This window comes from Ruditapes philippinarum, unplaced genomic scaffold, assembly GCF_026571515.1.
Source record: "Ruditapes philippinarum isolate M1 unplaced genomic scaffold, ASM2657151v2 ctg5116_1_1_1_1, whole genome shotgun sequence".
Taxonomy (NCBI): domain Eukaryota; kingdom Metazoa; phylum Mollusca; class Bivalvia; order Venerida; family Veneridae; genus Ruditapes; species Ruditapes philippinarum.
In genome coordinates this window covers 10,199-36,226 of record NW_026860391.1, presented here as the reverse complement: position 1 = coordinate 36,226, position 26,028 = coordinate 10,199, and the positions used below count along the sequence as shown (strand labels likewise).

The 26,028-nt window shown below is 31.6% G+C and overlaps 1 protein-coding gene across 1 annotated transcript; it reads right to left on the bottom strand.

Annotated features, from left to right (window-relative positions):
- Positions 1 to 6,407: 6,407 nt before the first annotated feature.
- LOC132759899 (uncharacterized) lies at positions 6,408 to 24,759 on the bottom strand. The gene is made up of 3 exons (XM_060751772.1): positions 24,018 to 24,759; positions 21,838 to 22,763; positions 6,408 to 6,539 (listed from the first exon to the last, which is right to left on the bottom strand). The coding sequence occupies exons 1-3, from the start codon at positions 24,757 to 24,759 to the stop codon at positions 6,408 to 6,410; spliced, it is 1,800 nt and encodes a 599-aa protein (XP_060607755.1).
- Positions 24,760 to 26,028: the final 1,269 nt, after the last annotated feature.

Sequence of the window (26,028 nt, the reverse complement as noted above, 5' to 3'; positions counted from 1 at the left end):
CCATACAGTTGCCATTCTTATTTCATCGAGTAGTTGTAAATGAGATGAGTAACTTGAGCTATTGAAATTATTCGGTTATCCATATTCAACCGTAATATATGATTTTACAATACATGATAAATAAGAATTTAAAGGAACAAATTTCATCTAATGATATATCGTCCAAATTCCTATATTTAAGTTGATATTTTAATTCTAAGGACCTTTCTCTAGTTTTTTATTTTTATGAATTATTTCATCATCTTTATCTTCATGATATCCAAAATCTATAAAACTATTGCCATATTAAGTTTTGCGATGATGACAATTCTAATTGAGAATAGATTGTTTGATGAAAAAGGCACATGCTATGCGAATTGTTTCTGGGTTCCATTCAAGTCATTGCTTTGGAAAAATGTATAATATCCAAATTTCGACAGGTCTTTAATTACAATAAAATCGACCCACAAACACATGTATTTAATATATGAATCTATATTTTACCTAAAAAAACAACAGTTCTTAGAAAACGATGAATTCTTCATTTTATAGTCATTATTCATTGTACACTTAATAAGAAGAAGAAATAAAAGTTTGACTTTGCAATCGGCCAGTTTACTTGAAGTAATGCCGCCATTACCACACGGTAATCACATTTCAAATGGGTTCTTTTTTTCTTAAATTACCGATAATTCAATTTAATTAAACCGTTATCTCTTTAAAGTGTACTTTCTTTATACCCAGGGGAATAAATCATATATCGTGCACAGGTTAATCACATGGATCGATAATGCGTGCACGCGACAGAATTATTACATTCACCATTATATCTTATCAGTAATATTTTGCCTGATTTGAGGACATGAAATTTTGTCTAAAGATAACATAATATAAGAGATAACAACATGTTGAATCTCTTAACCAGAATTATTACCTTCTATTCTGTACACAAAATCTTTGTCTTAAGTAAAATCCGGCATTCGCTGTTTGTCAAATGTACTCTGTTAAATTGATATATATGATTCAAAATTTCTATAAAGTGTATCGTATTATAGTACTGAAACTTTATGTTGAAAAAGAAAATGTAAAACTGAGTTCTTTATTCTTATAAGAAATTGAAGCATTTAGCAATTTGTTTCTTTTTTCAGCAATAGAAAATAAAGACGATTGCTTATTAGACTATTATGTAACAAAAATATTTTTAAAAAATATGTATCAAAGAATTTCAACTGACTTGATGTTTCAAATCTTATTTTTTTATTCATTTTTTAATGTTTTGTTTGATAAAAGATTTACGAAAATTTTTATGATAAAAAGATAAACTTTGATTTATGGATCGCATCAGATAAATTTTCAAGTTGTTATTAAAATATTATTTTAAATAAATTGCATAAAATAGCTGTAGCTTGAAAAAAAAAGATTATTGATATAAAAACAAGCGTGCATCGGAATATTTTTTATCAACATTGGTATTTAAATTAATAGAAATTGAGTAAAATATGATAAACAAGATCAACAAGGAAAGGCGACGGTCAATGAACGCAACCTCCACACGCCCAGCAAGAAGAACTAGTGGCAAGCCATATGGCGAATATTTCAATATATAAGGGAAAATGACGTAATTATTACTTCTACCCATATGAACTGTCAGTAAACCACCGATCGCCCGATTGACAATTTCGTTTAAATAGATAAATACAAGCGTTTCCGGACAAGTACACCCGTTTTGTTGGAAATGAAGATCATATCTAACATGCAAACGTAGGAGCAAAACACTTCAATCTTTATTGATATTTTACGTGAAACTAATCTGCCTAGAGTTTTTAGTTTATAAACAACATGCTGACAGGTTATACGCTTAATCGTCTGAAGTTCAAAGAAAATGTACTGAAAAACAAACATATGCAGGCAACTTTATACACTTGTTTTCAGTATGAAAACTTGTTTCTGTTTTTCACGTGGAACTTTGTTTACATTAATGGGTTTTAATTGAAGAAATCCTTTTTGCATAATTCGTTATTGGTAAATGCGTGCACAGGAAATGAGATGTGTTAGAACTGGGCCTTCATCAAACACTTAAAGTTAAACTAAACTGAAAAACACTTTGACAGTTCTAAACAATTGCAAATGGTAATGTTAAATAGTTCGATCCAAAAAATAATGTTCAATTTTGAAATGCTATTAAAATTGTAATGAAGTATAGTACAAAAATTTCATCAGTAGAGTACCCTCCTTTGCTCCTCAATTATCACAAATCATTATTTTTTTATTAAACAAAAAGTTTTAAAAGGGGTTTTAAGATAAATTATACATATACCAAGTAAAGACTACATAATAGCATTGAACAAGTAAACAAATTCACATTACTTTCAAATTGTGCAACAAAACGTTTAATACACCTCATTATACCAGACATGACTAAACATTTTCCCAATCAAAGTAAACTTCAGCAATTTCACAGAAATATTATTTACAAAACCAACATACTTTCAAGTCTTGAGAAAAAAAAACTCTAATAAGCAACTCTAACAATCAACTTTGTAATTTAATTGGCTTGTCCATTAACAATGAACAGATATTTACAAGACATGAGGTAATGCTGTAATACTGTCAATGTTTGGGGTTGTGGTGTGGATAGTCTTACTCATTGATATTGACGAATTTGGTCACCAAGTTACCGATTAAGTATCAGCACTCATATTAAAAACAGACAGAAAAATTCCTGGAAATCTAGAGAGATTATATTGTAAAATTACATCACGACAACTATATTTTTCATGTGCTGAGTTAGTTCACTAACATGTTTGCACAATCAATGTAATGTTTTAAGTTTTATCCTAACATTTATAAAAGGTCTAATGATACTGACAGTCAGCACAGGTATGACGTAATTTTACAATATTTACATACACTTATAATCTCTCTAGATTTCCTGGAATTGTTCTGTCTGTTTTTTATACTAAAAACGGCAGTTAATGATGACAGTACATATGCCGAGCGAAATCTATGGTATTCACACTGGTGTACAAACTTGCTGGCAACATTGTCTTACTTAGTTTTTATTGAATCCTATTCCAGTAATTGTTATTAGAAACTCTAAAATAACATGCTTAGCATACAAACTCCTCTATGTTTTGCCATTCAAAATGATTTATGACGTATGGGAACGTTGCTTAACAATCACCAGGTTGTACAGTTATATTCCCAAGTCACTTTATGGTATTTTCCAGGTAGTTCAAACCCATTTCAATATTGAATTTCGTTGTAATGCCTGGATGGAGATGGAGAATAACGAGCTCTGATAATCCTACACGACATTCCTGTGGATCTTTATTCGTTACTTTTTAACCTTAATTAGGTCTTATCACGGAATAAAGACCATATACAGTTGTTTATATCAATAATGATTTACTCAATGAACATCTAAGATGCTATAATATTCTCTGATAAAGACGTATTAAAGTCGAAAGTAGTAAAATGTGCTGTCCTGATTTTTTACATTAAAATGATCTGTAATAATTTAAACGAATGAATGGTTTTGCTTTATTTTCAATATTTTAAATATAGATAAATGATTATGTAACTATAATGAATTATGACTTGAGCTGAGCTGCATCGAGTTCTAGATGTTTATATGAATTTTATTATTCACGTCAGCATTATCATAAATTCAATACATATTATGAACTACAATGCCATTTAGTATTGAATAAAGAGAGACTTAAATATTTCATTAACGGATTTACAAACTTCTAAGAAGTAGTCAGGATTTTATCCAACCTTACTCGTTTAACAAACAAAATATCTATTGAGCCTAAAACAATTATAAATTGCACGTTTATGAATTATTGTCAGTTGATTTGATATAATTAAGAATGAAAATCAGTGGCAATGTAATATCTACCTTCAGAATCTGTCATGTCCATAAATTTCTTACAGCACAAAGAAACAAAAGTAAATTAAAATTAAAGTCAGACATTTTTATAAGTCAAAGTTTATTATAATAAATATTGATCAACTCTTCAAATTTATTGATGAACTCTAATCCTTACCTATAATTGATATTAGATCTAACTTGAAAAAATATTATTGATTATAGTAAGTTTTTACGGTTACATTTGTCATTTCCTTGTTATGAAGTACATAGACAAGCTTTTCACTATCAGATAAACCAACAAACTTCGATGACTAATCCTTTCCTAAATCGAAAGATTTACGTATCTATCAGTTTCATCTAATTGACTTCAAACTACATAAACGTGTGATTAAGTGAAATGTGCTTGCTAAAATTACCTATAACTGCACACTCCATATAAAGGAATTTGTAATTCCTTAATTTCTTGCCTTCCCTTCCAGTGTCTTAATTGAAAACATTTTTCCATTTCGTTGCGGTTTCAACAATTATATTAGTAAATTGCATTGAAATGTCAAAATTATCTAATTTTTCTAAAACTGTCTGATATAAAAATTGCAGATTTCTATAATTGCTCGAGATTAATGTTCCATTTGATGTAGTTCTACATCAATAACTTGAGTGCAGATCATTCAGTCACTCTGTTTTCCAGAACAATTAACAAAATTGGAAAGCGTTGCGACACTTTTCACTCAAAAAGTACTAAAAATAGCACGAAAAAAACGATTTTCAATATAATTCATTTTGCAGAATTTCACTATTATATGGATTAATTAGCATTGTATTTAATGAACATAAGTTTGCTTTATAAATAATTTTCTTTATCTGAAAAAGAAGCATTACATTATCAGCATACAGCAAAATATAAACTCGGTCATTGTCTTGTTGGAATCACCGACCAATAGCTTTTTTGTAAGTAACTAAATTATTTATAAAAGATTTAAAAAAAAACATCTGAGAGGGCAAACAATACCGGTATATTTTACATGGACTTCAAACCAGTCAATTCTTATCCAATTCAGTCTCAAACATGGGGTTATAAATTTGAACAATGATTTTATGTCAAGAACATAGAAATCCTTTCACCTTTGTTGAATGCATTTACAATTGCTCTTAGTGTGTTGATAGGTGTGTGTTCATCCCTGACTTGGTTTTGATTGAGAGTAAAACAATGGAATTGGGTATTACAAAGTTTAGTATTCGTCTTCCACACTTTAGCACAATCCTCTACACTATCAAATGTTGCAATAATGATTACTGCCACTATAGAATCGTTGTTAAATGAAATTCTACTAGCTAAAGAAACTTGCATTAACAACAAACACGCAATCAGAGATGTTATATTAACGATCCTTTAAGATCGTTTAGCACGACATTATTGTTGTGTTTGTGGTACTTTTCGGCATTTTTCTTGTAGGGTGGTTCCGATATTCCTACTTGAATAATGTTAAATCACCCTAAGGATATTTTGCCTGCTTCTTAATTTCGACATCTTATATGTGATATGCAGGCTTCATAACCTCCGATCCCCTTTTAAAATTCGATTTGGCTTACTTCCGCCCATTTTTTCTTGTTTAGAGCACACGCTTTCTTTTACTGTGGGACCATACCCCTCTTTTTATGGAATGGTACGAATTGAAAGTTCCATGATAACTGCAGTATGAACTCATCTGCGGATGTTTTTAAATTCAAAATTTCACCATTACCATGTAAAATGTTGAATTCTGCTTAAGTTGGTGCTTTGTGGCTTGGACGGTAGTTTGCACTTGACAGTCCTGTCCATGAACAGGCTCAATTATACCGAACCTGCAATGTTTTCAATTTTGCCGTTTTGGACTTTCTTTAATGATTCCTATTTTCTCTCTATCATTGCATATGTTAAACTTTTTTAAGTATTGTTATATTTTCTGGTCATTCGGGATCATTGATGTCAGCACTATTAGGTGTTAAAAATTGAGTTCCTCTCAAGCCGGTGCTAGGGGCGTGAGGGAATGTGCACTAATTCATTATTTCTCAAACCGAGGCTGCAAATTTCATGTTTTTTTGTTGTGATTTATGCTTGCGAGGGATCACTTTGTTTCCAGATTTTTCTTAATAACTTACTTGACTTTTTTAGCAAGAATTTCATCACACTCGGGTAGTTTCCTGGTTACGAAACTGAGGGTTCAAGTAGTTTAGATTTGCTGAACACTATCAGCTGTCCTGTAAGAGTATCAAGGGGTTGCCTGAATTCGTGTCAACTTGTATAGTGTCAATCCGTGCCAGGATTTTTTCCGTTTCCTTTTTTTCATTCTGATTACTTTTGAAAGATATGTGTTATCTCATTCACCATACGGTACAGTTTATTCACAATTACTTTAATGCTCTGATATTATTGTGATGACTATAGTCTTACATAGCTGGTGTTACCCGATACAAAGTTTAGTTAACATGTTCCATTTAACTGTGGAATAGTCACTTTCAATTGGTACACATTGTTTCCCTTCTTTAAAGTAACTTCATCTGAATTATGTACTCATTCTGCCAAACGTTCCTTCTGGTTTGTACATTTACCATTGATGATAGCATACTCTATATCTTTCGACTCCAATATACATGTATTACGTTTCCTCTCACGTCCGTTTGAAGAACTATCGCTCTCATCTTTCTGAGTTTGTGTAGTATGAAATTATACTATGAAAATCTAGGAAATGATAACACTGAAACAATATTTTATCATAAAAAATTAATTACCAAATATAGTGTCAAACTGTATATTTCCCTTTGCAATACGCAGATGAAACCAGTGTTGACTGATAACAATACATTTGCAGTCGGCCTGTTTACATGCAGCAATGCCAACAACATAGTTATCACATGTCATTGATTGTATAATGATATATTTTCCTCTCAAACTGTGGTAGTTCGGTTTCATTTAAACGTTATCTCAACAAAATTTATTTTCTCCATACTCTAGGGAATAATGTCTGTATCGTGCACACAGGTCAATTACTGTGATCAATATAGCGTGCACGCGAACAAGATATTGCATTATTGATTTCTTTCTGATCAGGAGAAATTTTGCATGAAGGCCAAATAATTTTTAAAGATTAATACTGCTCAAACCTTTTTGCTACATTGGATATATTACTATCTTTTCTGAATTATTCCTCTAGACACATATGTTGTATGTATTTACAGTTCACATTTGTTGTTTTCCGGTATGTTTTCTGTAGATATGAGGACATGTATAGAGTACTGTGATAATCCTTAAAACATATGCTGAGAAGACAGAAGTCATTAAGCTTTTAAAATTCGGTCCTTTGTAGCAAAGGGTCCTTTGATAGCAAAGCATTAAAGAACATTTTGAACATGTGCTACAAAAAACAAGAACCCATCTGTATCTAGCATGATCATTGTTCGTAATTATTCTGTTTTTCTTTGATTAATGTGCTGTCATATTCACTTTATTTTGATAATTAATGTTTAAACTGATAATAATTTAGGACTCTTATATAAAAAGCCAAGTTTTCAAAATTTTCACAAACATTATGGTACTGGATTAATTCATTAAAACAATTAAATGGAAAACATAAACAACCATAGATTAGAAAAGATATTTTAACTCTTTGATAATTTATATTTTCGTCGATGTGTAAACCACGATGCATTTAATGTCAGTCAGAATAACAATTATATTAAGACAGTTAAAGATGTTTCTCAATAAACTGTACTGGCATGCGAGCAGTTCCCGTACAGAAGCAGTACCCGTATTTTTCATTTAAACGCTTGATTTTTACTTGCATTGTTCAAAAATTCATTTCAAATCAAGCAGATACATAAACGAGACAAAATCTAATTGTCAGTTCGGCAGTACGTATTTAAAGTCTTATTTTAAATCACTTTCACCTGTGCGTCGTCAAAACGTGACCTTGTTTTCTCTGGGGGATTCCGTTCTTGCGCGCATGCGCAAAAATACTTACACGTGAGGCTTGTTAAAGGGTTTTCCACTAATACCACCTGTTTACAAATAAGTAGGCAATGAGATGAAATATTGTTTAATTATCAGAATGTTGACCAATATTACTATAAATAATAATTTTACGGCTTTGATGCGTAAAATGTCATGCATACAAGCATGTTACTGCATATGAATGCGCTGGGGTAACGGTACCGGGTAATAGATACCCGCGTTTAGTCTGCGCTCTATTTCCTGAATTACATCTATTTATCTCTTAGATAATGGTCTGTTCAACAATTGTAAATGAAAAATAGGTCCGATATAATAAAATTGTATAATTATAATGGGTTAGATTTTATGTACGGGAACTACTTCTCTTCATACAAAATAATGGATAATTTCGGTACCCCATATGAGGCCTCATAAGTAAGGGTTATTCTATGTTTAGAACATGATGGAATTTCCATGATTTGTGTGACGAGCCGAATATTGAAGTGTAACATTCAAATATTGGTGAGTGAGCGTAATAAAAAAATAATGATTAAGTAACTGTGATTTTTGTACGGGAACTGCTCGCATGCCAGTAGGTAAATTTAGTTTATTTATCGTCATCATATAATAACGTTTTTATTTCAGAGAAAGACCATTTGTTTTTTTATATAATTTTCTCTGTATTAACATCCATATTTGTAGTTTCAATGTTGGAATTCAGCTTTCATTTAAATTAGCGATCAAATTACCGTATATTTTGGACAAAACTTTACACTAAGTTGATAAATTAGCCTGTGATATCTTACTTTTCGATTCATGTAGCTTGAGTAGTTGTAATGTGATATTATTAAAGAAAATCATATACAATGATTTGATATATACAATGTACATGGATTGGATATTATACGTGTACATGGATTTGATATATACAACCAAAGTTAGATTGAGGCAAAGATTAAGTACACATTTGCTTTATTGTAGGATTTGCTCACTGTTATGTAAAATTAACACTTTTAGTTTTTTTTTGTCAAAAGAAAACGAAACGTCCGAGGCCATGTTGTTAAGATCTTTGACTTCAAACCACTTGACCTTCACCTCTGCGGAATCGAATCCTGCCAGGGATTTTTTATTCTTTCATTTGAGGAGACTATCCAGCTAGCCTACGAGACTTCGGTGGTTCTACTCAGGTACCAGCTTGTGCCTGAAATGATGCACCTGGGTTCTCCCTCCACCAGGAAAGCGCCATGTGAACATTACTGTGTTGTGTAAACCCAACCAAACAATTAAGAGAAAACTATCATATTATAATATTATAATATAATATTATAATCACATTAAAGAAAACAGTAGCAGATGATACATGTATCTTATAACTTTTGTCTTGATGGACATTAATCACCCGAATGACTTAATGTTTTTACTTAATTTTTGATGGACAAAATGCATCAGTTTGTTTGAGATACTGTCATACATGCTCATGTAGGAAAGCAAGTATAATCTTAATTAATATGTTACATCAAAGTTATTTATCCAGAGATTTTAGTTTATAAACAACGTTACGGCAGGTTATCCGCTTTACCTCTAAACTTCAAAGGAAATGTACCGAAAAACAAACAAATGCGGGAAACTTTATACACTTGACGAGGCATTTCATCTCTAATATGAAAACATGCTTTTAAGTTTCATACCGATTTTTCATGCAAATCTAAGATAGCATTCATAAGTTATAGGTGTAGAAAACGTATTACGTTTTTAGTCATAATTTGTTGTACAATACCATCACATTTTCATGTGGAATTTATTTTATAAGAAAATTATCTCTATTATCTCTTTATTAAATGCAGTCTAAAAGTATAATGTTTCTTTATAATTTCGAACGAGTAAGTTAAGAATGTCAATACCATGTATTAAAATGTCACTGGTAAGAATTGTTACACTATGATAATTATATCAGGATGTTGTCCATGAATCACATCATTCATATCATCTACATGACGTTTATATACCATTTTATAAAATCTTGACACATTACACATTCGTGAAGCGACATTTTTCCCGGAATGTGCAAACATACACTTATGATCCAGACAAATTAGGGAAAACATAACACTTTAAAAAGTAAACTCCCATTAGTGAAATCTTGATTTACAAATAAATCACAACTGTGAGAAAACTCCATAAACCTATCTCAATAAATGCTGTATTATGTGTCAGCAACATAGCTTGTCCATTAACATTAAACCAATGCACGCATAATTGCAATATATTACATACTGCAGTGATACAAACTAAATAGTTATGTTTAAGTGCAGATGAAGTGATTGTTATATTATTGATACGTCGTCTACAATTTTCCATGTCAGGAAACTATTACATTTGCGAACGGAAAGTTGCGGTTCCAATAAAGTGTCCGCCCATAACCACACATTTAGCTGTTACATTTTAGTCAATAGGTTTATGTTTATGAAATATATATTCAAGAATGTTTACAGTTAACCAACTTGAAACATATGCCAAACATATGAGAATCAGAAAACAGTTCTTATTGTAAATTGTGGTCACAATCTTTTCTGGATTTATAAGCATTGTATTTTATGAACGCCGGTTACCTTAGACACGAAACGTGCTTTATAAATCATTTCCTTCCCTGAAAGAAATACTTCATCATCAGCATATAGTAAAATATAGACTCGGTCAATGTGATTACATAATGCAGTTACACAAATCTGAAATAGTGTTAAATAATTTAGGTAAAGTGTTAATGAAGTGATTGTTATATTTCTGATACTTCGTCTATAATTTTCAATGTCAGGAAAATATTACACTTGCGAACGGAAAGTTATCGGTTCCAATATTGCCCGCGCATACCTTAGAATGATAAAAAGAGAACATATATAGTAATCTATAGTTGATTTACATTTATACTGAGCAATTTATATTTAGTTAATGACATGAGAATAATCTTGAGTATAATAACTGTGATTTCATGCCTAACATAAGCATTTGATATATGAAATTATTTATTTCAATGAAAACGTATTAAACGAAAACCATTGACTTAAAAGTTATCAATATTTAAGACAACGTGAAACACATTTGTTACAGTTTTTTTTGCTCTGCAGCATACATTCAAACATATATCAAGGTAATTACTGAGTTAGTTAGTTAATTGATTGATATCGTTTTAAACAAAAAAAAACCATTCAGAATCCTAAATAATTTAATTTTAGAAATGTAACTCAACATTAACTTTAATATTAAGGGCTCAAATGATAGTGTCGGTGGCGATCTTGTACAAAAATTTGTTGGTTTTTAGCTCACCTGAGCATATGCTCAGGGTGAGCTATTAGGATCACTCTTCGTCCATCGTCTGTCGTCCGTCGTCCGTCGTATGTCGTACGTCGTACGTCGTCCGTTGTCCGTTCACACTTTTCAAACGACATCTCCTCTGAAACCATAAGGCAGATCATAATGAAACTTCACAGGGATGTTCCTTGTGTGAAGCCTTAATAAAGTTGTTTAAAGAATTCCATTCCATGCAGAACTCTGGTTGCCATGGCAACCAAAATAAAAAACTTTAAACATCTTCTTCTAAAAAACCCAAAGAGCTAGAGCTTAGATATTTGGCATGAAACATCTTCTAGTGAGTGTCTGCCAAGATTGTTCAAATAAAAGCCCTGGGGTCAAAATTGGCCCCGCCCCAGGGGGTCATTGATTTTCCCTATATGCATATAGTAAAAACTTAAAAAATCTTCTTTTAAAGAATCCAAAGAGCTAGAGCTAAGATATTAAGCATGAAACATCTTCTAATGAGTGTCTACCAAGATTGTTCAAATAAAAGCCCTGGGGTCAAAATTGGCCCCGCCCCAGGGGGTCATTGATTTTCCCTATATGCATATAGTCAAAACTTAAAAATCTTCTTCTAAAAAACCCAAAGAGCTAGAGCTTAGATATTTGGCATGAAACATGTTCAAATGGATGTCTACAAAGATTGTTCAAATAAAAGCCCTGGGGTCAAAATTGGCCCAGCCCAAGGGGTCATTGATTTTCCCTATATACATGTAGTAAAAACTTAAAAATCTTCTTTTAAAGAACCCAAAGAGCTAGAGCTAAGATATTTAGCATGACTTATGTTCTAATGGGTGTCTACCAAATTTGTTCAAATAAAAGCCCAGGGGTCAAAATTGGCCCCGCCCCAGGAGTCATTGATTTTCCCTATATACATAAAGTAATAACTTAAAAATCTTCTTTTAAAGAACCCAAAGAGCTAGAGCTAAGATATTTAGCATGAAACATGTTCTAATTGATGTTTACCAAGTTTGTTCAAATAAAAGCCCTTGGGTCAAAATTGGCCCCGCCCTAAGGGGGTCATTGATTTTCCCTATATTGCATAATTATAGTAATTAAAAACTTAAAAATCTTCTTTTAAAGAACCCAAAGAGCTAGAGCTAAGATATTTAGCATGAAACATGTTCTAATGGGTGTCTACCAAGTTTGTTCAAATAAAAGCCCTATGGTTAAAATTGGCCCTGCCAGGGGGAGGGGGGCAAAAGTCATTGTTTTTCATTATTTGTGTATAGTAAAAACTTAACATCATGAAACATCTTCTAATGGGTGTCTTCCAAGTTTGTACAAATAAAAGCCCTTTGGTTTAAACTAGCCCCGCCCTGGGGGCCTATGTTTAGGTGAGCGACCCCAGGGCCATCATGGCCCTCTTGTTTTTGTTTGTTTTGATTTGGGTTTTACGTCACACCGACACAGTATAGGTCATTTGGCGACGTTTCAGCTTTACTGGTGGAGGAAGACCTCAGGGGCCCCTCCGTGCATTTTTTCAGGCACGAACAGCACCTGAGTAGAACCACCGACGTTCCGTAAGCTAGCTGGATAGCTTCCTCACATGAAAGAATCCAAAGTCCCTGTCGGGATTCGAACCCACAGCGGTGAGGGGCATTGTACAAAAGTACTGTCCCGAATTTATAACAAAGTCTCTTTAATAGTACACACAGACGCGTTTAAGTCCTGCTTTGACACAAAGAGTACAAAGGTCTACGCTTACATTGTAAGTAAGTAACCTTCATTGTGGTTTGGCTGTGTTGCAAGTTAAACTCGCACAGATATACTTGTAACGAGATCAACAAATCATCATGATTTTCCAAAAACATAAAGAAACACGGTAAAGTAAACTGTCACTTCAGAGTCCTGCAAATTTGTTTCGGATTTTATACAGGAATTGTATTTATTTTCGATATTAAACTGTTTTACTTTGATAGTTTCTGTTACAATTCACATTTTATGGTTTTATTCATGCGGCCAATAAAATACTGAATAAATTTACTTAATTCTTGATAAAATAAATAATAAAACACATGTCAAAGACTTGTTTAAGGATTAAGATCTTAAACTTAAAAGAAATAAACTAATTATGGGTGATTAAGTCATTAAAACTTCCTGTTTTAGTTGTTGCATAAATGTAAATGCTCTGTTATCAGGAAGGATATTATTGGCTATTACTATGTCTAAAAATGGAGCGTTCGTAGAAGAATTTTCAAATATTTGAATTGCAGACCGTATAGGCGATCCAGAAATTGAACATTCATAATTTGCGTGGATGTCTTTATTAACCAAGACATAATTCAAGATATAGGTCAATTATATACAATTAAATTTGATAAAAGTGAGTTTATATGAACTTAGTAAAAGAAGAGTAAAAAAAACCCGGACCATTCATATTCTATTTAAAACAAAATCGACATTAATGTGCATTTTTTGTCACAGATAATTCAATTCTTTGGGATAACAATTCTTTTTGTAAACCTTCAATATTTAACTTGCTAATGTAATTTACAAGTATGACATGCTAAGCATACCCGTTATGTAATAACATATGGTTGCATAAAGCTATAATCCTTTTAACGTCTTTGCATTTTCTTTGGAATTTCATAACTATTTACTATACTACGTTTCATTATTTATTCAACGGTCATTACGTGGCATCACGGAAAAAATAGTTCTGCTTCATCTACGAGAAGGAACGAAAGAAGAGCAACCCACTTTCTCTAAGAAAGTTGAATAACTTCCTCAAGTAACAGAAACCGCAGTCCCTGACGGGATTCAAGCCGTTATTCCTGAGGAGCAAGTGATTTAAGGTCAGCCGCCTTAGCCAAATTTAACAAAAGATATTGAAGATATTGATAATTACATTTGCCGATTAGCTCGTCAACAGTACCTAGAAATACTAGTAACGCCGCCATACCACACAGTAATCACATTTCCTTGATTGCATCAGGTAATGTTTTCTCTGATAAACTGCGGTAGTTCAATTTAATTAAACCTTTATCTCCTCAGAATTTATGTTTTCTAAACTCAGGGGAATAAATTATGTATCGTGCACAGGTTAATCATAGGAATCGATCAAGTGGGCACGCGACCAAGTTATTACATTATTGATTCCATTTGATCTGTAGTTTTTTGTCTGTTTGGAATCGATCATTTATTTAAGACCAACAAAGAATAGCAAAAGATTTCAGATAACAGCATGTTGAAAATTTCGGTTCAACGTTATGTATTGGGATTTTTCACATAACTATCAAGTCAGTGTCATCACAAAAGGACATTTCTTTCTTAATTTGTATTGTATTTTCAAATTGAAACATGTCTATATATTAGCCATCCTGATTAAGGTTTTTTAGTATTTTTGTATGCAGATGATACTGTAATTATTGCAGAATCTGAAAATGATTTACAAAATGCATTAAATACTTTCAACTTATATTGTGATCAATGGAAATTAAAAATAAATGTTGATAAAACAAAAGTACTCATTTTTAGTAAAGGTGAAATTTGAAATTTATATTGGCAATAGCCAAGTAGAAATAATTAAAGAATACAAAGGTATTAAAACTGAGTTTATTTGAAGTGCTTATATCAATATTTTGTCATTTATACGTAGCTTATCAATTATGCGTTTTTCTACTAGAAATCATAGACTGCCTGTGGAAACAGGAAGATGGCAGGGTATACCTTCTTCTGAAAGAAAATGTTCCTTTTGTAATGATGATGTAGGTGACGAATTTCATTATTTGTTCACATGGCAAAAGTTTTTTGAGGAAAGAAAGAAAAGTATTTAAAACAGTATTTTTATGTTAATTCCAATTTTTTAAAATTAGAAGAATTGTTTAGTAGTGAAAATAAAATTTTACTGAATAAACTTAGTATTTTTATTGCAATTATATCTAAAAACTTGTAACACTGATATGCCTGGATTGCTCGTTTACTTAAAAAATATATCTATTTGCTTTACATATGTTTATTTGTAATGTTACATGTATGATTTGGATTTGTTTGCCATTCTCTATTTACATAGCACTTGTTAATATGCCGCCATTATCCACTGTGATTATTATAAAATGATGCTTATGTTGTTTACTTGATGTAAACCTAAGAAGTAAATAAAAGTTTGAAAGTTTGAAAGTAATTTAAATTTATTTGAAATGCCCCTTGTAGCCTAGGGGTTGCCTTTACGGGTAGAGGCATCATAATTGCCCACATCGTTTAACCCTGCGTGATCGTAATATGTGTCTAAATTGGTTCGAATTATTGGAGTCTATGCATCTCTTAGCTTCAGCAGGTGAAGTTGTTTTGACTCCTGGAGTTGCTTTTAAGTTTGTAACACCCGTGGTTACCGAAAATCATATTTTCTGTTTCACCGCCATATGACCTAAATTGCGTTGGTGCGCCGTAAAACCAAGTAAAAGAAATGATCTCAAAATATGTTATTTTAATTTTTGTTGTCAATATAGAATGCGAAAGACGACTGATTACATTGAGTATTATGACAAATTATGCTAACGTAGCTTGATAAATGACATAAAGCCAATTTTTCAACATTTTGCAGTTTCTTTAATGTTTAAAGCCCTTAACTCATTTTATTTGCGAAGTAAAGCGGTGGACATAAAGCTGTCATTACATGAAAAATTTATAGAGATTACGTTATCCGAAAACAAACGGTAAAAGATATTTTATCAATTTAATTATTTACATTTACACCGGTATTTAAGCCGCAACGTGTTTATTATCAGCCAGAACTATAATTATACTAAGACACTTATAACATGGAAACATGGATGAAAAGGAAATCAATATCATGTACTTTTTTAATAATCTTAATAAGATTATCAAATTCATTTGCGATTTCTATTTTTCACTTACCTGCATTGAATTTGAACTGATACTACTTTCTTTCATATCAACTCGACCATTGCTAGGAGAGAGTTTATCCAGAATGCACCGAATGCATAAGCTCGGAAAGGTTATCTACATTATTGCTTTGGACTTCAAATAAAATGTACGGCAAAAACAAGCTCTTCAAGGGAATTTCAAACACATGCTTTTTCATTATCACATTAATATTTAGACTTTTTTTCAAATCTTTATCCCGCTGTGTTTGACGATAGAGGAGTTCATTTGAATGATTTGTATATGAAGACTTGGTATTGGTAATAAAGTTTGTCAATAATGGATAAAAAGAAAACCGTTGATAAGAGAAATCAGAACTTCATACCGGGCGTATAATACCGTATCTTGGTGGTAGGGAATGTGTACATGTATTATATGGTAAGACCTAATATTTACTAGTTTAACAAAAACAAATACAACATTTACAATATAAGTTGCAAATCACATTTAGATGTTAATCTTTATTTTCTAAAACTGTAAATTATGCAACGTAAATGATGTAAAACGTGCTCTCCATATTTCCAAAATTAAAACCATGTGATAACGAAATAAATTGATATCAGGTTCTAAAAAAGGTTTATCTTACATAACAAGTTACAAAAACGTTGAGCTACATTTAATTGAAATGTGAAAAACCAATACTCATTATCTTGATAGATGAGATAAAATGTAGTACTAGTATTTTAAAAAATAAAACATCATTACTGAAACCTTTATATTCTCTTTAATTCGCAACAGTAAAACAATTTTCATTCATTATTTCGTCATTTTCATTTCATAAGTCAGTAACATTATTTGTCCATTAATAGTTAAGTGATACACACAAACTCGTTTCATTGATCGTATATATTTTTTTTAAAAAGACTTAAAAAATGAACAGAAGATCTTTTGTAAGATTGTAATGTTTGTTTGTATATATTTGGGAAATATGTTTTAACTAAATTTGTCTCAATATTTGTGAAAAAGTGTTAAAGAGAGAATAAGAGAGAAACGTTCACTGAAGACAACGCCCAAAAAATCCAGCCATACAAGGCAGCCATAAAGCTAACAAACAGGAAACGGATGGACATCGCACTTCAGAGAGCTTAGGGTCCAATTCAAAAATAATTACAACCAAAACTACCTCAAGTTGTATCAAAATTTTGATAATTACAAGTTAAAGGAAAGGGTTTATATAGTTTATTGTCTCATTTAACATATCACAATACAATATACATATTAAAAATTACATTACATTTACATGTTACTACCAATTAGGAAAGATTTATTGAGACACTTTTCATTTCTTTAAACGTGATAAAACGCTATCATATAGTTGATAAGAAAACTATTCCACTCTTCCTTTTGGGTAATAAGTTAAGCATGAACTTTTCCATTTTTTTAACTAACATAGAGACCTTTTTGACTGTACTACATTTTAAATATTTGATACAGAATTTTAACAACTTAGTTTTTCAATGGCATTACATATACAACACTTGAATAAATTAATACCAGCAAGGTCAGTTAGCTCAACTTGTCTCAGAAAGGAAGAGCTTCACATCATATCTACTTATTTACATATTAAAAGATAAAAAAAACTTATTGCTAATCCTTTCTTTGAAATAAAACTGCCATAAAACACACAAATCTTAAGAAATTAAGGGGGATGAAAATGGATAGGAGATAAGGCAAAAAAGAATATGAGGTAAAAATCTAAATAAACGGCGATACACAAAAGACATATAAACGAGCGCCGACAAACTACATATTTAATTGCTGACTTCATCTACAGAAAAAAAACGGAGGGGCACATCCGTGGATCATATAGTTGGGGAGTTTTAACTGGTTAAAGTTGTATCAAACCCTCACTCTTAGCTCCAAATGAAAATGTTTAAAGTGATAGATTTTCTGAATGTTCAGAAATAAAGTTAATGGTCCTCTTAGTTTTACCGTTGTTGACACGTAATTCTAAATGATTGATGACGTATGTCAACAGTGTGTAACAGTCATTAAGTCGTTTAATTACATTCCCAAGTCACTTTATGGTATTTTCCAGGTAGTTCAAACCTATTTCAATATTGAATTTCGTTGTAATGGCTGGATAGAGATGGAAAATAACGAGCTCTGATAATCCTACACAACATTCCTGTGGATCATTATTCGTTATTTATTCAAAATTAATTAGAATTAATTCACGGAAAATGTTTGTAGTTCATAAATGGTATTCACCGATTTAAATGTAAGAGAAATAATGTTTTGTTAGCAACGTCAGTATTTACATAAGCTAATTTAATTCATGATAATAAAATTAGTGTTTGTTGATACAAATGTTGGTAGCACATAAACGATGTTGTCCTCTTTTAAATAAGCAAATAAAAAATGCACAATGTATCAATATCAACAAATGTATAATATTCAGACTTGTTTATTTATTTGACATTCCCATTTGCCCTATACTTCAATGTAACAGATTTTAACACTTACGTTTGTATTGGTTTGGCAGCTTAAAGATATATATTATGCTCAAATTTGATATTTGAAACAAAAGAACAGATAATTGCTATCTCTTTTGAAATGTAAAATAAACATCTTTTGAATAAACAACAGAGAAAATATGTTACGTTTCAAACACTACAGGCTTTAGCAGTATAATTACACGATGTCATTAAAAGACTGGCATTTTATAAGAAAAAGCCAAATTAATTTGACAAGTAATAGGGCAGCTTCCCAAATACCGTTTATACATTCACTTATTCAAGTTAGACATATTCAGGGAGAATTTACTAGATTTCAATAAAATTCGACAATAAAGGTATTTTACCTATAGATGAGCATAGTATATCTTTAATTTATTTTAGGTGCATTTTGAAGGTAACCTTAAAAACTATCTTTAAGTGTATTTGAAAGATATACAATTTACGAGAGCTGTAACAAAAGCCTCAGAACAACAGAATACAGTAACATATTTAGGTGAACATTTTAAGGCAATGGCAATTAATTAGATTGTCATTCATAACTGGTATAGATCTTTGTCAAATCTAAATCTAAAATTATAAACTTTTATTTGATTTGAACATTTAGTATGTCGTTTTTAACGCAATATAAGAATGCAGACAACTGGTGATACAACATACACAAATCATTCACTATATTTGACGGCAACGTAAATGTTAACATCATCCGATATATGCTTGATAATTTTCACAAGAAACAAGTATCATTGCCTTATATGTATTATTTAATTATAATGTGATAATTTACCTCAAAATCGATTTATAAAATTTCATTATATTTGTTTTGGCATGGAGTCTAATGAATTAAGTACTTGTTACAGTCATGAGCATGCTTAGCCAGTTTAGAAACAATAAAGTTCACATGAAACTTATCTGTTTTATAAATAATGTAACAGAAGTTGATCCGTTATCACTTAAACGTCAAAAAAGAAACTGCTAAACAAACTATTTCAATGAACTTAAAACTATTTGTTGGTTAATTTCCTCTGAAATATAAGTTTTGCTTTGAAGTTTTAAACTGTTGTTTCTAACTAAGAACTAAGGTTATAGATTGAGAATTCATCTTTGTAACTGGTATCAATCAGTCATTACTGGTAGATAGATTTTCAGTCATATCAAAATAATGTGAAATAATTGGGATTAAAACAATATTGACTGATGAGTAGATCATGTGTAAAATTATATTAAACTGTAAAAATACTAGAAATTTTTGAACAGAAATCATTTTGATAGGATGTCAATACAATGCATCTTTATTGATTAATATTTGATAATTAAAACACGCCACTGTTTGGCAATAATGGTTGTGGAAGCTGGCAGGTCAGCATACTTCAAATGTGTGTGGCCGTAGAAATGGCGACTTTATCGTTATTTTATATTTCCCCCTGTATGAATGGCAGAGCGCAAAAATTGAGAGAAAGACGAAACCAAAATATGTCCAAAACTATTTTGTGAATTTTGCGTTTTCGCATAAACAGGGTCTAGCTCACAAAAACAAAACAAAAAGTCACGGTTTAATAGCATATGTGATTTTATCTTGGCCATTAAATCATGTCATTTGAAAAACTAATTTTGATATGAATCAATCACCACCCTGATATAAAACGCGAATAACAAATATTTACGATGTCAATAATTAAAAATTAATTTTATTGCAACATAACTCAAATAATAATAGATCGAATAAATGATACGATTTTATTGTCGAGTGAATTTTATATTGCGCTTAATGATTTTACAGGAAAAGAATATTCATCATGTGATTTGTGTTACGATCTAAGCGTTGTAGCATAAATAAAAGATTTTAATTATACGGAATGTTCTGTTAGACAAAACGATTCAATTCTGCAGAGAAAATCGTTCATTGTTGAAGAAATCCTTGCTTTGGTTTCTTAAATTTATGTTACTGTAAACGTGAAATTATGTAGAGAGAAGACATTGATATGCTTTCGTAACTTTCTGTCCGAGCTTTACATGCTGTAAATTAAATGTATTCATTCGATGCAAAGTTTATTAATAAAATTTGTTTAAACTAAAGAATGATATGTTAGTTTAAAAAACGCCCATTTTTTATTAGCAAAATGTGCTTGAAAAGTGCATTAATTGTTGATTATTTTTGTTATATCACGAAACAAGATCTCTGTGTTCTGAAAAAAAAACATTCACTAAATATTTCCTTTGTTAAAACATTTAAATAATCTTCATGTTTTAGTTGGGGTTTTTTTATTAGTGCTTATTTACAATTTGTCTCAAAATAGTTGTAGTCACTAAGAAAAGCTTTTCACCTTTCGTTTTCTGATGAAATGTCAACAACAACAACAAATACTTTTATTTGGTTTAAACATATTTTATTTCGAACATTTTGTACAAACAAGTTTATCATACAATATTGAATAACAAAATACAATGCTGAAAAAGGATCAGATCCGAAAGCATAAATGCTTATATAGGCCTTTTCCTAACATACAATTAATTACTAGAAATAAGACGGGTTTGAAAATGTTTGAAATATTGAATAAGAAGAGAAAATAATTATTAATACTAGTAGATTAAAGAAACAGGAAGAAGTAAAACAGATAAGATAACGACCTACGAAACAAAAACATATATATGTGTTTATACCTGAAAGGAGTAGAAACAGGGACTTGAGATAGAAAAGAAGCATAACTTAATAAAAAGTGGAAAAGAGAAAGAGGAAAATCTATTCGGTAAGTAAATTGGAGGAGCAGTAGATGTTGCATAGACTATGGAAATCGTTTGCTATCTCGGATATATATTTGAACTGCCTGAAATATATTGATGTTGATGTTGTCACTTAAGTTTGTGTCGCCGTTAAGTAGTGTGTGGAGAGTTACAGTACAGTAATCTGAAAGTGTTTGAAAAAGTCTGTCTCTGATAGAAGTGTATTTTTTGCATTCAAAGAAAAAATGATGGTTAGTTTCTGGAAGTCCACATTGGCATAAAGGTGTGTTTACAATATTTTTTTCTGAAAAGATGGTGGTTAAGAGAACTACACTCTGTTCGTAGACGTGCATGTATATTGTATATTTGTATATTTGCCATTTTCTGATACCTGTATAGAAATATTTTGGACACTTTTTAATGTTTCTATTCAATAGACACTTGAAAGAAGATAACGAAGGGGCATTTTGTATATCATCTGGAAGTTCATTCCATTCTCTGAGAGCTGAGGGAAGAAAAGCATTATAATATAGAGAAGTTCTTGTATGTATCCCTTGTATATCGTTCGAATTTCGTAAATTATAACGCGAGGTGTCACCTACAGAGGGAGGGACAAGACTTGATAGGTAGTCAGGAGATAGTCCATTTTTCATTTTATAAACAAGAATTAATTTATGTTTCTTTCTTCTACTGTCTAAAGATTCCCAAGAGACCTCTCGATGGAGCTGATGAATGGACACAAGTTTGGTAACACCAGAGACAATTCTTGAAGCTTCATGCTGGATTTTATCGAGTTCATCTTTTTCATATTGAGTACAATTGGTGTAAACAACATCGGCGTATTCTAGAATTGGCCTGATATAAGACAAGTAGATTATTTCTAAAGATTTACGATCAAGTTGGAATTTAAATTTGCGCATGATATGTATACGTTTCCAAGCCCTCTCTTTTACATGATTAATATGAATATGCCATGAACCATCGTCTGAAAAGTGTAACCCTAGGTGTTTGTGAGATGTCACTGAAGATATTGTCTGGTTTTGCATTGACAGAGGTGGATGGAATAGTTTAGATGTTTTACGTGTGATTAGCATGGTTTCAGATTTGGAAGGATTAAACTTTACTAGCCATTTGTCAGCCCATGAGGAAATCTTATTAATATCAGATTGAAGAATATCAGCCGCAGTAACAGGATGGTCAACGATCAAATACAGACTGGTATCGTCGGCAAAAAGATTTACAAAGGACCTTAAGTCAACAACAATGTCATTTATATAGACTAAGAAAAGAAGCGGACCCAGAATCGAGCCTTGAGGTACTCCTGCGTTGATGACTGACCAATCAGATTTGGCGCCAGGAAGGACAACAGATTGGCGTCTATTTGACAGATAGTCCGAAAACCAGCCGAGAAGGGGTCCTTGAATACCGGCTCTTTTTAATTTCACCAGGAGACCCTTGTGCCATACTTTATCGAAGGCCTTGCTGATGTCGAAAAAGACAATCCGAATCTCAAGACCTTCATCAAGGGCTTTACAGAAGGAGTTGTAAAGAAAGGTTAATTGATTCACAGTTGAGTCGCCAGGTTTGAAACCAGATTGAAGGGGAGATATAAAGTCATTATCATGAAGAAAATTATATATATACTTGAAAATAATTCGTTCAAAGATTTTTTCCATGCAGCATAAAAGAGATATAGGACGATAGTTATTGGGTAAAGATGGATCGCCTTTCTTAAAAATTGGGCAAATATTGGCATCTTTCCAAGTTTGAGGAATCTTACAAGAGCGGAGTGAACGATAAAAAAGTGAACAGAGTGGGGATTTGATTACGGACGACGTTTCATATAAGATCCTATTGCTTATTTCATCAGGCCCAGAAGCTTTTATTGGTATTAAGAGTTTTGATGGCATCTTCAACATCTTGAGTTGTAATATATATTGAAGTGAGGGTGTTCCCAGGTTGCTCATAGAAATCGTCCGGAACTTCTTTTATCAGAGCTTTCAAGAGAGGACTGATTGCAAAAATAGTTGTTTAATAAGTCAGATTTTGATTTGTTGTCATATGTAAGTCTTTGAGTAACTGGGTGAGAGAGTGCCGGAATTGTTTGTTTTTCAGTAGGTGAAATGAATGATTTAATGAGTCTCCACCAGTCTCTCTGCGATGTGTTGTTTGATGTAAGTGCGTCTGCAAGTTTCTGAATGTGATTGCTTTTGGCCGTATGAATGAGTGAGACGATTTTATTACGTAATTGTTTGAATGAGTGCCAGTGCATAGGATTTTGAGTTTTTTTGGCTCTATGATAAAGTCTTTTTCGTTTTCGAATGAGCTTTTTGATTTGTGTCGTTATCCATACTGCATCAGTCGGTTTTACTATTATTGATTTTGTAGGTATATGCTGCTTTGAAAGATCGAGGATTTTGTTGCTTAATAAAGTTGCATGTTCATTTATGTCGTAGTTTGAATATTGTTCCCAGTCAGTTTGCATGATGCTTTGTTTTAGAGAGTGGTAGTTGCCTCGATCATATAACCAAACAAAACGTTTGAAAGATCCTGATTTAGGTTTAGAAAAGGAAAAAAGAGCAAAAATAGGGCAGTGGTAGCGATGATTTTGGTCTAGAACTGGTTCCCCAACACCGGAAGTTATTACTCGATGACTACAAGAAACAAGAAAAAGATCTAAAACAGAGGCTGAAGTCTCGGTAAAAATGTGTAGGTTCGTTAATTAGTTGCTCAAGGTGAAATTGTTGACAAATTGAAAGAAGTTTGCGTGATAATGAAGGACTAGATGGATTAAAGTTAAAATCTCCAGTTACAATGATATCTGGTATATTTGTTTCTTCTGCCAAGTTTAGAGAGTGTTCAATAAGAGTCGTGTAATGTGAATCTGCGTTTGGTGGCCGATAAAAAATACCTACCAAGATACGTTTGGATTGAGATAGAATAATCTCTACCCATACACATTCTACATTTCTAGGTTCGAGATCCATTCGCCGTTTGTAAAATAGTGAATTCTTAATGTATAAAGAAACTCCGCCATGACTGTCATCAACCCTGTCATTTCTTTCTGGAGCATGGAAACATGGTATATATATGTCCGAATTGGAGACACTGGGATTAAGCCAAGTTTCTGAAAAGGCAAGAACATCGAACATACTAAATTCAGTGGTAAGAATTTCTATTTTGCTTAGCAGACTTTGAACATTATATTGTAGAACAGATAAACAGGAACCTGACGACATTAGACTTGCAAGGTCCAGGGACATAGATGAGGTAGTGGACAATGATTCAGTTGAGGAATTTGTTGATGATGGACCAGGATTCGGATGAATATCTCCAGATAAAATAAGAACAATATGCAGCCATTGAATACATACCATTTTAGTGAGAATAGCGATGAGTTGATGGGTAAATGCTACATTTTGAATGTAGCACTCATAGCATGGAAGGACTTGTCTGTATGGGTATTTAATGTTGTCTGTAACTTGATTCCTGATGTTAAGAGACAGCGAGTATGTAAGAATCATGTTTGGAGCAATGTGAAATAGAACAAGCAAATTTAGTAAGAGGGAAAATTTCCATGTACAAGAGTAAGAGTGCATGATAGCGGTGCATGGCAATTTATTTACTATGTAATTGATGTTAGAAACAGCAAAAAGCGCACCGTTACTATCATGCCTTGAAGTATATCAATTATTAGCATCCGTAGCATTCCATTTACAATATTCCGAATAGATGTCCTTGGGGAAAAAAAAGAGTGAATATAAAGGGAGAAAATGTGTTTGAGGAAGACAAAAAATAAAGAAAACATGATGTAATAAAGTGACAATTTAAAGATCAATAAACAATATAAGGACCAAAAGGAGCACTGAAATCATAACCTAAGATACAAATAAGTGTGCATACTGTTAAAACTACCGGATTTTGTATAAAAACATGCTTATAAATGATTACTTGTATTTCAAAATGTTATCATATTGTACTATACATGTATACATATCATTTAAATATCAGTATCATTAGCTCTGAAAGTTATTGAACAAATATTCACAACAGTGGTTTGTTTGAAATAGATTGGAAGAGATAGTAGTATGTTTAAATCATATAAACGTGACAAAGCAAACTACATATTTCAATACAATTAATTATATAGGTATTCTTGTCAATATCATACTTGAAATAAAAGGAATAATAAGAGTGACAATTTGCATAATGTACTTATGTATATTAATATTTTTTCTAAGAAAATATTCTTAAAAAGAGACACAAAAAATTCAAAGGAAAATTAGCCGGAAGCATATACAAAACTTATAAGTGCATATAAGCTATACTATTTACTGATTTTATTTACATGAACTATATAACTTGCATTTGTTGAAGTTGTCTAAATTATCTTCATTTTTCATTGAATTTTTAACAAGCAAAGCAAATAAACATACTAATATGTACATATACACGCATATAAATATCACGCATGTACACATACATATATTATACACATGTACTCAAAATTGAATGCATTCATGGTGAGAATAATCTTATTAATACAATCATATAAAATATTATTAGGTACCGGTATTTCTATATAGTTTGAAAAGCTCATTTACTTCAAACAATATATGATATTGATTTATAAGTATGAAATTTTTATTATAATCATTTAGGCAAATAAACATACAAATATATACATAAAACACGTACATGCAAACAAGTAAGACTACAAAAATATACATAAGCACGTACATACAAAAACACATATTCACACATACATACAATGTACATATGTACACACATTT

Coding starts and splice junctions, on each gene's coding strand:
- LOC132759899 (XM_060751772.1), bottom strand. CDS start 24,759: ATGATTCTTACATACTCGCTGTCTCTTAACATCAGGAATCAAGTTACA. Junction 22,764..24,017: donor TTTTAACTTTAATCCATCTA/GTCCTTCATTAT, acceptor CCTTCTGTAAAG/CCCTTGATGAAGGTCTTGAG. Junction 6,540..21,837: donor CAAGTCTTGTCCCTCCCTCT/GTAGGTGACACC, acceptor ACACAAACTCAG/AAAGATGAGAGCGATAGTTC.